Source organism: Carcharodon carcharias, chromosome 7 (genome assembly GCF_017639515.1).
Source record: "Carcharodon carcharias isolate sCarCar2 chromosome 7, sCarCar2.pri, whole genome shotgun sequence".
Classification (NCBI taxonomy): domain Eukaryota; kingdom Metazoa; phylum Chordata; class Chondrichthyes; order Lamniformes; family Lamnidae; genus Carcharodon; species Carcharodon carcharias.
In genome coordinates this window covers 161326664-161341759 of record NC_054473.1, presented here as the reverse complement: position 1 = coordinate 161341759, position 15096 = coordinate 161326664, and the positions used below count along the sequence as shown (strand labels likewise).

Sequence of the window (15096 nt, the reverse complement as noted above, 5' to 3'; positions counted from 1 at the left end):
TGGCATTAAAAAATCACTTAACCTGAATTCGCACTCACCCTATCGTTTTCTGCCATCTTTTGTGGAAAACTAGTGAGCAAGTACTCCAAATTCATGCCATTGTATGTATTTTCAATGCTGATTCCATCAGCAAGGATTGTTACAACGCTGGGTACCTTTGACAGCAACTTCCCAATTTCCGTATTTAAATACAACCATGAAGATGCCAGTAATTGCAGCCCTATTTGCTTCATTATAATGCTGTTAGCGTTACGGTTAGTGTCATGAAGCTATTAATGTATATAATATTGGAAAATATTTTTTTTTCAAAACAGGAATTTAGTCTGTGGGTGTGGCTTAATTGGATTAAAGCCAGCTAGCCTGGTGCTTTGACGTGTACTAGTTTTGATATGTAATAGAGAGTGTATTTGCATTTTTTGAATAGAGCATTCAAGAAGTGGGGCGAAAACTGACACCTGTCTAGCAGATACCAAGCAATATGTTTATATTACTAATAAAATTGGTACCGTGAAAGTGGTTTTATTGTTAGAAGAGGCTGATGATACAATGATATTTACATTCAATGAATGTAAGCGGTGCTAGGTATAACTTCAGTTTTGTGTGTGTAAGACAGAGGCAATGTGAGATCAAAAGCAGCTGTAAGCCTCCAACTGTCTCCACAGGAACCAAAGTGAAAAGGACCTCATTTTGAATTCATATGGTGAAAATGCTTTGCCTGGTGTTTGGTTAAGCCTGCGGGTTGCTGTGTTTTTTATTCGTTCACGGGATGTGGGTGTCGCTGGCCAGGCCAGCATTTATTGCACATCCCTAGTTGCCTACGTTTTTAAGAGTCAACCACATTGCTGTGGTTCTGGAGTCACATATAGACCAGACCAAGTAAGGATGGCAGATTTCCTTCCCTAAAGGACATCAGTGAACCAATTGGGTTTTTACAACAATGAACAATGCTGATATTGAATTCAATTCATGGGATTTGAACCCAGGCCCCCAGAACATTACCTGGGTCTCTGGAACACTAGTCCAGCGACAATACCACTGTGCCACCACCTCCCCTACATATTGTGTAGGTACACAGTGATGTAAGGGAGGGAGTTCCAGGATTTTGAGCCAGTGACAGTGAAAGAACATTGATACATTTCCAAGTCAGGATGGTGAGTGTCTTGGAGGCGAACTTGCAGGTGGTGGTGTTCCCATGTATCTGCTGTTCTTGTCCTACTAGATGGTAGTGGCTTGGCGAGTTCCTGTAGTGCTACACACTGCTGCCACTGTGCGTTGGTGGTGGAGGGAATGAATGTTTGTGGACTGGGTGCCAATCAAGTGGGCTGCTTTGTCCTGGATGGTGTCAAGCTTCTTGAGTGTTGTTGGAGCTGCACTCATCCAGGAACATGGGGGGTATTCCATCACACTCCTGACTTGTCCTTGGGCTGTGGGGAGTCAGGAGGTGAATTGCTCACCGCAGGATTCCTCGCCTCTGATCTGCTCTTGTAACCACTATTTATTTGCCTAGTCCAGTTCAGTTTCTGGTCAATGGTAACACACACACAACCCTCCCACCCCCCCCAGGATTAATTTGAAACAATAAGGTTAATTTTTAGAGGCTTAGAATTGAAAAGTTGTGAAATTATGCTAAACTTGCATCTAACCTGGCTAGACCACACTTGTGTGTACTGTGTATAGTTCTGTGTATAGTTCTGGTTGCCGAATTTCAGAAAGGATATAGAGGCATTGGAGAGAGTGTGAAGAAGATTTACAATTAAGATAGCAGACTTGTGATGTTACACCTATCAGGAAGAGGTGAACTGGCTCGGTCTCTTTTCTTTTGAAAAGACAAAGCCGAGGAGCAACGTAATAGAGATTTTTAAAATTGAGAGGTTTGATAAATTTCCACTTGTGGAGAAAAACAGAATTAGAGGTGATCAATGTAAGATAATCACCGAGAAATCAAGTAGGGGATTCAAAAGAAAACTTTACCCAGTGGAACTCACTGCCACAAGGAGTAGTTGCGGTGAATGGTATAGATGTATTTAAGGGGAAGCTAGCTAATCATATGAGAGAGAAGGGAATAGAAGGAATACTGATAGAGCTGATTGAGGAAAGATGGGAGGAAGCTTGAGTGAAGATAAATGCCAGTGTGGACTGTTGGGCTGACTGGCCTGACCTGTGCTCAATACTCTAGGTAACTCTAATAAGCATTTGCTGACTGCATAAAATGTATTTTGTATAAAACAGTTGCAGATTTATAAATAATGTACAATTAAATTATTAATGGTTTCAAGAGTGGCATTCGACATGACACCAATGAAACCTGCTGGATGGCAGACATAAGATTATAATACAGCACGAGAGGAGGTCCGCAGCCCTTTGTGGCGGTGCTGGTACAAGCTTTGTGTCATCCTCAGCCCTTCCACCTTGAACATTTGACATGGTAACTAGAGGAGGAAGGCAGAGGTTTCTATTCACAAATAATTCCCTTTAATCAAAAAATTGAAGCTTTAATCATAAATTCACATATTTTCCTTTCGGAATGCAGCATTTTAATCTTGGCCTACAATTGTGTTTTTAAGGCAAGCATAGTTCAACTCTAGATGATCAGAAGAGATAATAAATTATTTGTATACAATAAATATAGTTAGTGACTATCATTGCCGTACTGCGATGCTGTTAAGCAGAAATGATTGTTTTAATCTCTTATAGCAATAAGTTGGTGTGCTGTTCCACACCAGCCACTAGATGTCTCTGTAAATGGCTTTAAACAAGGAGCAACAAAAAAGATCCTTGGAACCCCCCAAGCCAGGTACAGAATTATGCATTTTTAATTAGCTTAAATAATGTCCTTTGTTTATAACTGATTATTTTCTAGTATGCTGGCATATTGTACATGCATAACTGGTATTTTTTGTATGTATAATTATATTTTATTGTACAATAAACTATTGATGTTTATAACAAAAACAGAATTACCTGGAAAAACTCAGCAGGTCTGGCAGCATCGGCGGAGAAGAAAAGAGTTGACGTTTCGAGTCCTCATGACCCTTCGACAGAACTTGAGTTCGAGTCCAAGAAAGAGTTGAAATATAAGCTGGTTTAAGGTGTGTGTGTGGGGGGCGGAGAGAGAGAGAGAGAGAGAGAGGTGGAGTGGGGGTGTGGTTGTAGGGACAAACAAGCAGTGATAGAAGCAGATCATCAAAAGATGTCAACAACAATAATACAAAAGAACACATAGGTGTTAAAGTTAAAGTTGGTGATATTATCTAAACGAATGTGCTAATTAAGAATGGATGGTAGGGCACTCAAGGTATAGCTGTAGTGGGGGTGGGGAGAGCATAAAAGATGTAAAAAAAAAATAAATAAATATATATATTTTTCTTTTTCTCTTTTTATAATGGAAATAGGTGGGAAAAGGAAAATCTATATAATTTATTGGAAAAAAAAAGAAAAGGAAGGGGGAAACAGAAAGGGGGTGGGGATGGGGGAGGGAGCTCACGACCTAAAGTTGTTGAATTCAATATTCAGTCCGGATAGCTGTAAAGTTCCTAGTCGGAAGATGAGGTGTTGTTCCTCCAGTTTGCATTGGGCTTCACTGGAACAATGCAGCAAGCCAAGGACAGACATGTGGGCAAGAGAGCAGGGTGGAGTGTTAAAATGGCAAGCGACAGGGAGGTTTGGGTCATTCTTGCGGACAGACCGCAGGTGTTCTGCAAAAGTGTTCTTCCAATCCCAACCCCAGCCGTGTAGTCACTATACCCCCTGACCTTCCCCTCTCCGATGCTGAACGTTCAGTGCTCAGCAAAGGACTTAGTTTCATACCCTTACGCCCTCACCTCAATGAATTTCGGGCTCGGCATGATGCTGAACTCTTCTTCCGGCGTCTTCGTCTCCGGGCTCACTTCTTTGGGCAGGAGTCCTCTCCCAGTTCAACGGATCCTTTTACCCATCTCCAATATTCTCCCTCCACCTGGACCCCTCCCTCTGGATTCTTACCTTCTCTTGATCTTTTCATTGAGAACTGTCGGCGCGACATTAGTCGTCTCAATTTCTCTGCTCCTCTCACCCATTCTAACCTGTCTCTCTCTGAACTTACTGCACTCCATTCTCTCAGGTCCAACCCTGACATTGTCATCAAACCCGCTGACAAGGGTGGTGCTGTTGTTGTCTGGCGCACTGACCTCTACCTCGCGGAGGCTGAGCGTCAACTCGCAGACACTTCCTCCTACCTCTCCCTGGACCATGACCCCACCACTGAACATCAAGCCATTGTTTCCAGGACTGTCACTGACCTCATCTCCTCTGGGGATCTTCCTCCCACAGCTTCCAACCTGATAATCGCCCAACCTCGGACGGCCCGCTTCTATCTCCTACCCAAAATCCACAAACAGAACTGCCCCGGTAGACCAATCGTCTCAGCTTGCTCCTGCCCATTTCTCGTTATCTTGACTCCCTTCTCTCTCCCCTTGTCCAGTCCCTTCCCACCTACATCCGTGATTCCTCTGACACCTTACGTCACATCAACAATTTCCAGTTCCCTGGCCCCAACCGCTTCCTCTTCACCATGGACGTCCAATCCCTCTACACCTCCATCCCCCACCAGGATGGTCTGAGGGCCCTTAGCTTCTTCCTCGAACAGAGGCCCGAACAATCCCCATCCACCACTACTCTCCTCCATCTGGCTGAACTTGTTCTCACGCTGAACAATTTCTCCTTCAACTCCTCTCACTTCCTCCAAATAAAAGATGTGGCTATGGGTACCCGCTTGGGCCCCAGCTATGCCTGTCTCTTTATGGGGTATGTGGAACATTCCTTGTTGCAGTCCTACTCCGGCCCCCTTCCACAACTCTTTCTCCGGTACATCGATGATTACTTCGGTGCCGCTTCATGCTCTCGTCAGGACTTGGAAAAATTTATTAATTTTGCTTCCAATCTCCACCCCTCCATCATTTTCACGTGGTCCATCTCTGACACTTCCCTTCCCTTCCTTGACCTCTCTGTCTCAATCTCTGGTGATAGACTGTCCACCAATATCCATTACAAACCCACCGACTCCCACTAATATCTCGACTACAGCTCCTCACACCCCGCTTCCTGTAAGGACTCCATCCCATTCTCTCAGTTCCTTCACCTCTGTCGCATCTGTTCTGATGATGCTACCTTCAAAAACAGTTCCTCTGACATGTCCTCCTTCTTCCTTAACCGAGGTTTTCCACCCACGGTCGTTGACAGGGCCCTCAACTGTGTCCGGCCCATCTCCCGCGCATCCGCCCACACGCCTTCTCCTCCCTCCCAGAAACATGATAGGGTCCCCCTTGTCCTCACTTATCACCCCACCAGCCTCCGCATTCAAAGGATCATCCTCTGCCATTTCCGCCAACTCCAGCATGATGCCACCACCAAACACATCTTCCCTTCACCCCCCCCTATCGACATTTCGTAGGGATTGCTCCCTCCGGGACACCCTGGTCCACTCCTCCTTCACCCCCTACTCCTCAACCTCCTCTTATGGCACCTCCCCATGCCCACGCAAAAGATGCAATACCTGCCCCTTCACTTCCTCTCTCCTCACCGTCCAAGGAGCCAAACACTCCTTTCAAGTGAAGCAGCATTTCACTTGCATTTCCCCCAACTTAGTCTACGGCATTCGTTGCTCCCAATGTGGTCTCCTCTACATTGGAGAGACCAAACGTAAACTGGGCGACCGCTTTGCAGAACACCTGCGGTCTGTCCGCAAGAATGACCCAAACCTCCCTGTCGCTTGCCATTTTAACACTCCACCCTGCTCTCTTGCCCACATGTCTGTCCTTGGCTTGCTGCATTGTTCCAGCGAAGCCCAACGCAAACTGGAGGAACAACACCTCATCTTCCGACTAGGCACTTTACAGCCATCCGGACTGAATATTGAATTCAACAACTTGAGGTCGTGAGCTCCCTCCCCCATCCCCACCCCCTTTCTGTTTCCCCCTTCCTTTTCTTTTTTTTCCAATAACTTATATAGATTTTCCTTTTCCCACCTATTTCCATTATAAAAAGAGAAAAAGAAAAAAAAATATTTATTTTTTTTTACATCTTTTATGCTCTCCCCACCCCCACTAGAGCTATACCTTGAGTGCCCTACCATCCATTCTTAATTAGCACATTTGTTTAGATAATATCACCAACTTTAACTTTAACACCTTTGTGTTCTTTTGTATTATTGTTGTTGACATCTTTTGATGATCTGCTTCTATCACTGCTTGTTTGTCCCTACAACCACACCCCCACTCCACCTCTCTCTCTCTCTCTCCGCCCCCCACACACACACCTTAAACCAGCTTATATTTCAACTCTTTCTTGGACTCGAACTCAAGTTCTGTCGAAGGGTCATGAGGACTCGAAACGTCAACTCTTTTCTTCTCCGCCGATGCTGCCAGACCTGCTGAGTTTTTCCTGGTAATTCTGTTTTTGTTTTTGTTTTGGATTTCCAGCATCTGCAGTTTGTTTGTTTTTATATTATTATTGATGTTTATAGTTTGCACCAAATTAAAGCATTACAAATTAGTTTCATATTATGTAAGGTATTCTAGATTGCTTGGTGTATACAACAGTCTGCAGAATAGATGGGCTGTTAAACTGGGCAGATTGATGTTAGGTGAAATTTAGTGCAGAAAAATGTGTTAGAATCATATCTTAAGACTGAAGTTTTTTTTACAATATGAAAGGATTTGGCATGAACTGGACATGTGAATGTTAATCTTGAATTTTTTTTTTAAAAAATGCCATCAGTTCACCTTGGAACTGTCAACAAGCAGGCCTTTTCCAAGAAATCACCTGACCTACATAGTATTTGAGAAGGAGTTATTTGTTTGCTTAATTAATGAAAAGCTGGGAGACAAAAGGCAATCGCATGATGAGAGGAAAAAAAACTTAAGTTATGAACTTGTTTGTTTTGAAGGCAGCCTTGTTGGAGAACAAGCTGAGGAAGAAAGGCTACCTTGACTGGCTTCCTCTCTACCTTGTGTAAAATTGTATGTGGCTATCAACCTGTAGCCAGAGAACATAGGGCAGAATTTTCTGCCTACTGGGTGGGCCCGACCCAATCTGCGGCAGGTGGGGAGCCGATCCCCGCCAGCGAAGCAGGCCCCCCCCATTTTAAGTGGACAGGCCAATTAAGGCCTGCCCAGCTTGACGCCTGGCAGGAAGCGCTATGTGCTTCCTGTGCGAGCAGGGAGGGGGCGGGGGAAATCCCCAAATGCGAGAGTGTGCTCTTTTGTGCATGCGTACGAAAGAGCGCACATCTGCCTGGGGCTAAGTGCTGCGTCAGGGAGATCGCTGAAAGTTGTACAAATATTAAAAATAGAAAAATAAAGAAATCCTTAACATGTTTCCCTCATGTGATAATGTCACGCGAGATGGGACATGTTAATAAATTTCACTAAGAATTTATTAAAGTTTTTTAAACCCTACATGCAACCTCATCCCATCGTTGGATGAGGTTTCATGTTTTTTCAGAAGCCCGCCGGGGCTCCAGGCCTGCCCACCAGCCTTAAGCTTGGACGGGCAGGTCCTTTTAATTGTTTTAATTATCCTGTGAATGGCCTCAATTGGCCATTGACAGGTCAGCGGGCGCACAGCTGATTTCGCTGTGCCCCCGCCTTCCTGAAGATTTAAATGGGGTGGGATGACGTCAGGGTTCCCCCCCAACGTCATCCCGCGTCATTTTGCGTGTTGGCGAGCGGGCTCCGCCCCCCCGCTTGCCAACAGCAAAATTCAGCCCATAGAAACTAGGAGCAGGAGTAGACCATTCAGCCCTTCGAGCCTGCTCCGCCATTCAGTATGATCGTGGCAGATTCTGTGTCTCAGCACCATATTCCAGCTTTCTCTCCATACCCTTTGATACCCCTAATATCCAAAAAATTACCAATTTCTTTCTTGAATATACTCTGTGATCCGGCCTCCACAGCCTTCTGTGGTAGAAAATTCTGCAGGTTGACCATCTTCTGAATGAAGAAATCTTTCCTCATCTCAGTCCGAAATAGCCTCTCCTATATCCTGAGACTATGGCCCCTGGTTCTAGATTCCCCAACGAGGGAAAACATCCTCCCTGCATCTAGTCAGTCTAGCCCTGTTAGAATTTTATACGTTTCACTCAGATCCCCCCCCTCATTCTTCTATACTCTAGTGAATACATGCCCAGTCAAACCAATCTCTCCTCATACGACAGTCCTGCCATCTCTAGTATCAGCCTAGTGAGCCTCTGCTGCACTCCCTCTATGGCAATTATACCCTTTCTTAGGTAAGGAGACCAAAACTGCATGCAGTTTTCCGGGTGTGGTCTCACGAAGGCCTTGTATAACTGGGGTAAGACATCCCTACTTCTGAACTCAAATCCTCTTGCTATGAAGGCCAACATATATTTGCCTTCCTAATTGCTTGCTGCACCTGCCTGTTTACTTTCATTGACTGGTGTACAAGGACCCCCGGATCCCTTTGTACATTCACATTTCCCAATATATCACCGTTTAACTAATACTCTGCTTTTCTGTTTTTCAACCAGGGCATATAACTTCACGTTTATCCATGTTATACTGCCTCTGTCATGTTTTTGCCCACACACACAACTTGTCTAATTCGCCCTGAAACCTCCTTGCATCTTCCTCATGACTCTCAACCCCGCCCAGTTTTGTGTCATCAGCAAGAACCCTCATTTGAGTGTAACCTGTCTGCATTTGGACTTGCAAAGCTGAGACCAATGGTGAAAACTTCCAGGCATCCATCGGGACCAGCACACGGGAGAGCTCCAGATTGACAGTATAGAGACCCTGCGGACTTTATCCTTTATTTTATAATGCCCATCCTCCAAAGCCCATCTCTGCAGAGAGACTATCTGTTTGTCCTTTGTCTGTGTGTGTGCTGGGGCAATTCTTTAGCAAGAGATTAGATAGTTATACTACCTGATTACAATTGTGTGTTAACCAGTACTTGCAACTTGCTAAAAGAAGTTTTGTTCTAGAATAAATTGAATTTTTGAAAGAAGCCTAGTCAGAGTCTCTTCTTCTGGCTACTAGAGGTATAGGTACACAATTGGCCATTTCAGCGAGAAAATGAAACATTTAAGTTAATGTTGCAGCCTGTGGAGTAGTGGGGCTTGATAATTCATGCACTCCTCCCATCCTGGTTGTAACAAATGTGAGGTGATGCATTTTGGGAAGAATAGCAGCAACAAATTGCATTTAACCCTTTTAATGCGTAAAAAGTCCCACTGCTCCACAGTGGTGTAAGCAGACAAGTTTGGATGCCGAATCAAGGAAGATGATGCGAGGAGGGGTGACGAAAAGTTGATCAAAGAAATTGGTTTTAAGGAGGACCTTTCAGGAGGAGAACAAAGTGGATGAATCCAGGGAGAGGAATCCAAGGACCCACCCAGGCTATGGATCTGGAAGCTCAGCTGGATCAAATAGGAGTTTGCAAACAGTGAGAGTGGTTAAGGAAGAGGATGAAATCAGTGGCAACAGTACAGAATTTGTAATAATACAGAAAGGAATGTTTATTAAATGGTGAAACTTTAAAAGTTAGAAAATAGAGACTTAAGAATTCAGATACGCAATCTTCCGTAGAGCAGAGGGATTCCGGAGTTGCAGCCAAATTTATGGGCTAGTCAGGCAATGTGAATGTATCATGTTGCCCACTCTCAGGATGTAGACAGCATGTCTACATTCTCACCAGCCCCTCAATCATTACCTATTTCGATGCCAAGTAACCAGCTGGGCCAGGCATTCTTGGCAGCTGTCAATCTTGTGCAGTCTGCATCTGTGCCCTCTCAGGTCTGAGCTCCTACAGATTGCAGACCATGAGCTCTCAAGAGCCCTTGCTGACCCACAATAGCATTCCATCTCTGAGATCACAGGGTTTCTCATAGGGGCACTAGATTAGTTAAGAGAGCAGTTAAGACAGTGGGCTCACACCAGGGTAATAATTCATGTGTAAGCACTTCAAGTAATTAAAATTAAAATCCTTTCAAAAAGAATCTTTATGTTCAGAGAGCGTTCTTGTAGAATCTAGTAACTGCCTGAAGTTAGTTGACATATAAAGGAGTCAGCAGGCTGATGGAGCTACAGACAATGACACTCTCAACTGGGAGAAACCTACAATGTGTGCCAACATACCCTGGACCTAAAGTTCTAATTTGCTGCTTCTGGTTTTCCACTTAAGGAAAGTGATGGCAATGTTTGCTCTAGCAAGTGTGATATTATTCATGTGCTTAATGAAAGCTTAAACTGCATACTGACAGAAGTTGCTTAAATCCTGTGATAGCCAGTAAGGAACCATAGGTAAAGAAGCTAAAAGCTGCGATGGCCTTGACTACACAAGACAATAATGTGCTAGTTGCTTTTAGGTCTTGATACAGGAATTGACAACATTGTGACAACCTTCCTAGAGAAACACACCTCGTTATGCTCATTCCTCATAGAGCTGATGATATGTTGCACTGTTGGGAGGTTGAGGATTTTTGCAAGCAAACCTTCTATTTGTCCTTCCTGCAGTCTGTTTGCTCCTCCCTCCCGTAGCCATTCCTGCTCCTCTGGTGAGGGTGAAATTGTCTCCCATGAATGAAGAAATGCATTGTGAGAAGCCACTGAAGAATTCAGAATGTTATACAACCATGCACGTTAACATCACCTAAGTAGCCAAAACACATCCATTTTAAGCAATTTGAATGGCATACCTTTGCAATAATTTAAATGAGAGCAATTAAGGATCCCTTTCAATACCAGTGGAAATGACTATCGCTCAACTTGTATGTCTCATGCTTTCTGGATGGGTTTAGGAACTGACAGCAACACAAGTAGAGATGATGTGCCTCCACTATGAAAAAACTTGGTGCTTTCTACAGTGTAGTAAATTTGGTTCTTTATTTGCAGGTCTAGAATCTGCAAGGCTGAACTTTTCAAGACATTCAAAGAACTGCTTGCTTTCGTTTCTGAAGAAAACCGTCCAATATCCCTTCGGTAGGTCATAACTTTAACAGCAAAGTATAGAGGCAGTCATAAAATTGAATCAAATGTAGCTGCTATCCAAGTAAATTTTGATTTGGACATATTCACTGGAGGACTGTTTAACAAAGAGAGTCGTAGCTTTTATTCTTGTATATATTAATAATTAAAGCATTGGGTACAATAAAAGATTATTTGAAGTGAAAACACTACCTACAAATGTATTGTTATTAATTACTAAAGACAGCAGCAGTGTTCTTTCCTATGTTGGCTAAAAGCTTGCTGATTAATATCTTATAAATATTTTTAGCTTGTTTGATAAATGTGGAGTATACAATTAACATTTTTAATTTTTTTTCTGAAAATAATCTAACTTTTTTCTTAGTGGTTTGTTTAAATGCCATCTTTTGGATGTGTAGATTCTTCGGTACGTCTCGGTAACAAGCATATTTACTACGAGAACTTTGATGTGAGGGGCATAAATAGATGTACCTGCAATGGTTGAAGTATACTCTGTTCAATTATGTACTCAATTTTCATTTTGATCCATGAGCAGCAACGTGTTGCGGAATAATCCCAATGGACTGGAGACACACATCATTAAAAGCTCGATAGCATAGTCAAACTTTGCGTTAGAATGATAGCTGGAATGAAGAGATTAAGTTATGGTGAATGAGATGAGGTATTGTGACAGGTATTGACAGTTGAAGGGAATCAATAGGGCAATAGAGACATGATTCTTCTCTCATGTGGGGAATCCGGAACAAAGGAACAGAATCTTACAATTTGATCTGAACCTGGTTAATAGCAAATCCAGGAAAATCTTTGCACATTTGTTATTCTGCAGCCTGGCAGACAGCTTCATATAGTTAATTTATTTCAGACACGGTGAATAATTTGTCTGCTTTTTTTAATGTTTGACATTGTCACCACCCCTCTACAACACACACACAACAGATTATCTAATTGTGCCTTTGGAACACAAGATGAATCCAGCATTCTTCAAACCGAAAGATAAGTTGGCCCACTTTGCATTGCATGTTTTTGCTAACTGGACCCAAAGCAGCAGTACGTGGCTGTTTTATGTTACCAGCAACTGTTTATTTTGCAACAGGGTTACATAATGATGCAAAAAAAAATTTCCGTTTCCACATACTCTTTTATGTCCTGAGGTAGTTGTATGTCCTACTTTGTACAAAGACGTACTTTTAAAGGAAGTTAGTAATGCCTGAAGAAAAGATAGATATTAACTATTTGTTTGTTCCAAATATGTAAATTAGTTTCTGATTTTTTTTTTTCACTCATGAGATGTGGATGTTGCTGGCTAGGTCATCATTTATTGCCCATCCCTTATTGCCTTTGAGAAGGTGGTGGTGAGCTGTCTTCTTGAACCGCAGCAGTCCATGTGGCATAGATACACCCACAGTGCTGTTAGGGAGGGAGTTCCAGGATTTTGACTCAGTTACAGTGAAGGAATGTTGATACATTTCCAAGTCAGGATGGTGAGTGGATTGGAGGGGAACTTGCAAGTGGTGGTGTTCCCATGTATTTGCTGACCTTGTCCTTCTAGTTGGTAGCAGTCGTGGGTTTGGAAGGTGCTGTCTAAGGAGGCTTGGTGACCATAAGACCATAGACGTAGGAGCAGAAGTAAGCCATTCGGCCCATTGAGTCTGCTCCACCATTCAATGAGATCATGACTGACCTGATAATTCTCAACTCCACTTTCCTGCCTTTTCCCCATAACCCTTGATTCCTTTACTATTTAAAAATATGTCTGTCTCAGCCCTGAATATACTTAACGATCCAGCCTCTACAGCCCTCTGCGGTAGAGAATTCCACAGATCCACTACCCTCTGAGAAGAGATTCCTCCTCGCCTCTGTCTTAAATAGGTGACCCCTTACTCTGAGATTATGCCCTCTGGTCCTATACTCTCCCACAAGGGGAAACAACCTCTCAGCATCTATCCTGTCAAGCCCCCTAAGAATCCTATAAGTTTCAATAAGGTCACCTTTCATTCTTCTAAACTGCAATGAGTATAGGCCCAACCTACTCAACCTCTCCTCATAAGAAAATCCCCCCATACCCAGCATCAACCTAGTGAACCTTCTCTGGACTGTCTCCGATGCCAGTATATCTTTCCTTAGATAAGGGGACAAAAACTGTTCACATATTCTAGGTGTGGACTGACTTGGGCCTTGTATAGTTTTAGCACGACTTTCCTAATTTTATACTTCATTCCCTTTGAAAGAAAGGTCAACATTTCATTTGCCTTCCTTATTTCTTGCTGAACTTGTATGTTAGCTTTTAGTGATTCATGCAAGAGGAAACCCAAATCCCTCTGTGCTGCAGCATTCTGCAGCCTTTCTCCATTTTAGTAATATTCAGCTCTTCTATTCTTCCTGCCGAAGTACGTAACCTCCCACATTATATTCCATCTGCCAAGTTTATGCACAATCACTTAACCTGTCTATATCCCTCTGTAAACTCTTTGTGTCATCCTCACCACTTGCCTTCCCACCTATTTTTGTGTCATCTACAAACTTGGCGGTAATACATTCATTTCCTTCATCCAAGTTATTAGTATATATTGTAAATAATTGTGGCCCCAGCACTGAACCCTGTGGCACTCCAGTAGTTCAGGTTGCCATCCTGAAAATGCTCCCCTTATCCCAACTCTTTGGGCAGAATTTTGTCCTTGATGGGCGGTCGGGCGGGTCCCACTGGCTTGGCAGTGGGAGGGCAGCCGATTGCCGCCGCTGCCGAAATGAGCCCTGCCGCCATTTTAAGTGGGCGGGCCAACTAAGGCCCACCCGACGGAAAGCGCTATGCACTTCCTGTGCGGGGGTGGGGTGGGGTGGTGGGATTCCCCAACTGTCAGAGTGCGCTCTTTCATGCACGCGCGCGAAAGAGAGCATATCTCCCTGAGACTAAGTGCTGCCCGAGAGAGAGCGCTGACTGTGTCAAACTTTAAAAATAGATAAATAAAAAAATTATTAACATGTCCCCCTCATGTGACAATATCACACGAGATGGGACATGTTAATAAATATCACAAAAACTTTATTAAGCTTTTTAAAAACAGCCATGAAACCTCATCCTGCCAGTGGATGAGGTTTCATGTTTTGTCAGAAGCCCGCTGGGGCTCCTGGCCTGCCCGCCAACCTTAAGGTTGGATGGGCAGGGCCTTTAATTGCCTTAATTATCCTGTCAATGGCCACAATTGGCCATTGACAGGTTGGCGGGCGGACAGCTGATTGGGCTGTCTTGCCCGCCTTCCTGAATATTTAAATGGGGCGGGCTGACGTTGGGGGTTCCCCCCCACCGATGTCATCCCGTGTCATTTTTGCGTTGGCGAGCGGGCCCTGCCCCCAACTTGCTGATGGAAAAATTCTGCCCTTTGTCTTCTATTAGTTAGCTAATCCTCTATCCATGCTACTGTCCTACCTCCAACACCATGGGCTCTTATCTAATTAAGTAGCCTGATGTGCGGGACCTTATCGAGCACCTTTTGGAAATCCAAGTATATTAAATCTACTGGTTCCCCTTTATCTATCCTGTTTGTTACCTCCTCAAAGACTTCTAACAAATTTGTCAGGCATAATTTTCCCCTTCACGAAGCCATGCTGACTCTGCTTGATTAGATTAGTATTTCTAAATGGTTTGCTATTACATCCTTTGTAATAGACTCCAACATTTTCCCAATGACAGCAGTTAAGCTAACTGGTTTACAGTTACTAGTTTTTTGTTTCCCTCCCTTTTTGAATAAGGGTGTTACATTGGCGGTTTTCCAATCCTCTGGGACCTTTCCAGAATCTAAGGATTCTTGGAAAATTACTACCAGTGCATCCACGATCTCTGTAGCTATTTCCTTTAATATCCTAGGATGCAATCCATCAGATCCAGAGGACGTATCGGCCTTTAGCCCCATTAGTTTCCCTGGTACTTTTTCTCTAGTGATAGTTATTGTATTTATTTCCTCTGTCCCCTTTTACCCCTTGATTATTTAGTATTTTTGGAAAGCTATTAGTGTCTTCTATCGTGAAGACTGATGCAAAGTATTTATTCATTCATTTCCTGGTTTCCCATTATTACTTCCCCAGCCTCATTCTCTTAGAGGCCTATGTTCACTTTGGC

At 43.5% G+C, this 15096-nt stretch overlaps 1 protein-coding gene across 6 annotated transcripts in view; it reads left to right on the top strand.

Moving 5' to 3' along the window:
• The window catches only part of adat1 (adenosine deaminase tRNA specific 1), a 64458-nt gene that overhangs the window by 36864 nt on the left and 12498 nt on the right, over window positions 1–15096 (top strand). For 5 of the 6 annotated variants that reach the window (XM_041192403.1, XM_041192402.1, XM_041192401.1 and 2 more), the window contains exons 8-9: window positions 2695–2794; window positions 10890–10976. In XM_041192403.1, the coding sequence (XP_041048337.1) occupies window positions 2695–2794; window positions 10890–10976 (187 nt within the window). The remainder of the gene's footprint in view (window positions 1–2694; window positions 2795–10889; window positions 10977–15096) is intronic. The other variant, XM_041192406.1, reaches the window with a different exon arrangement.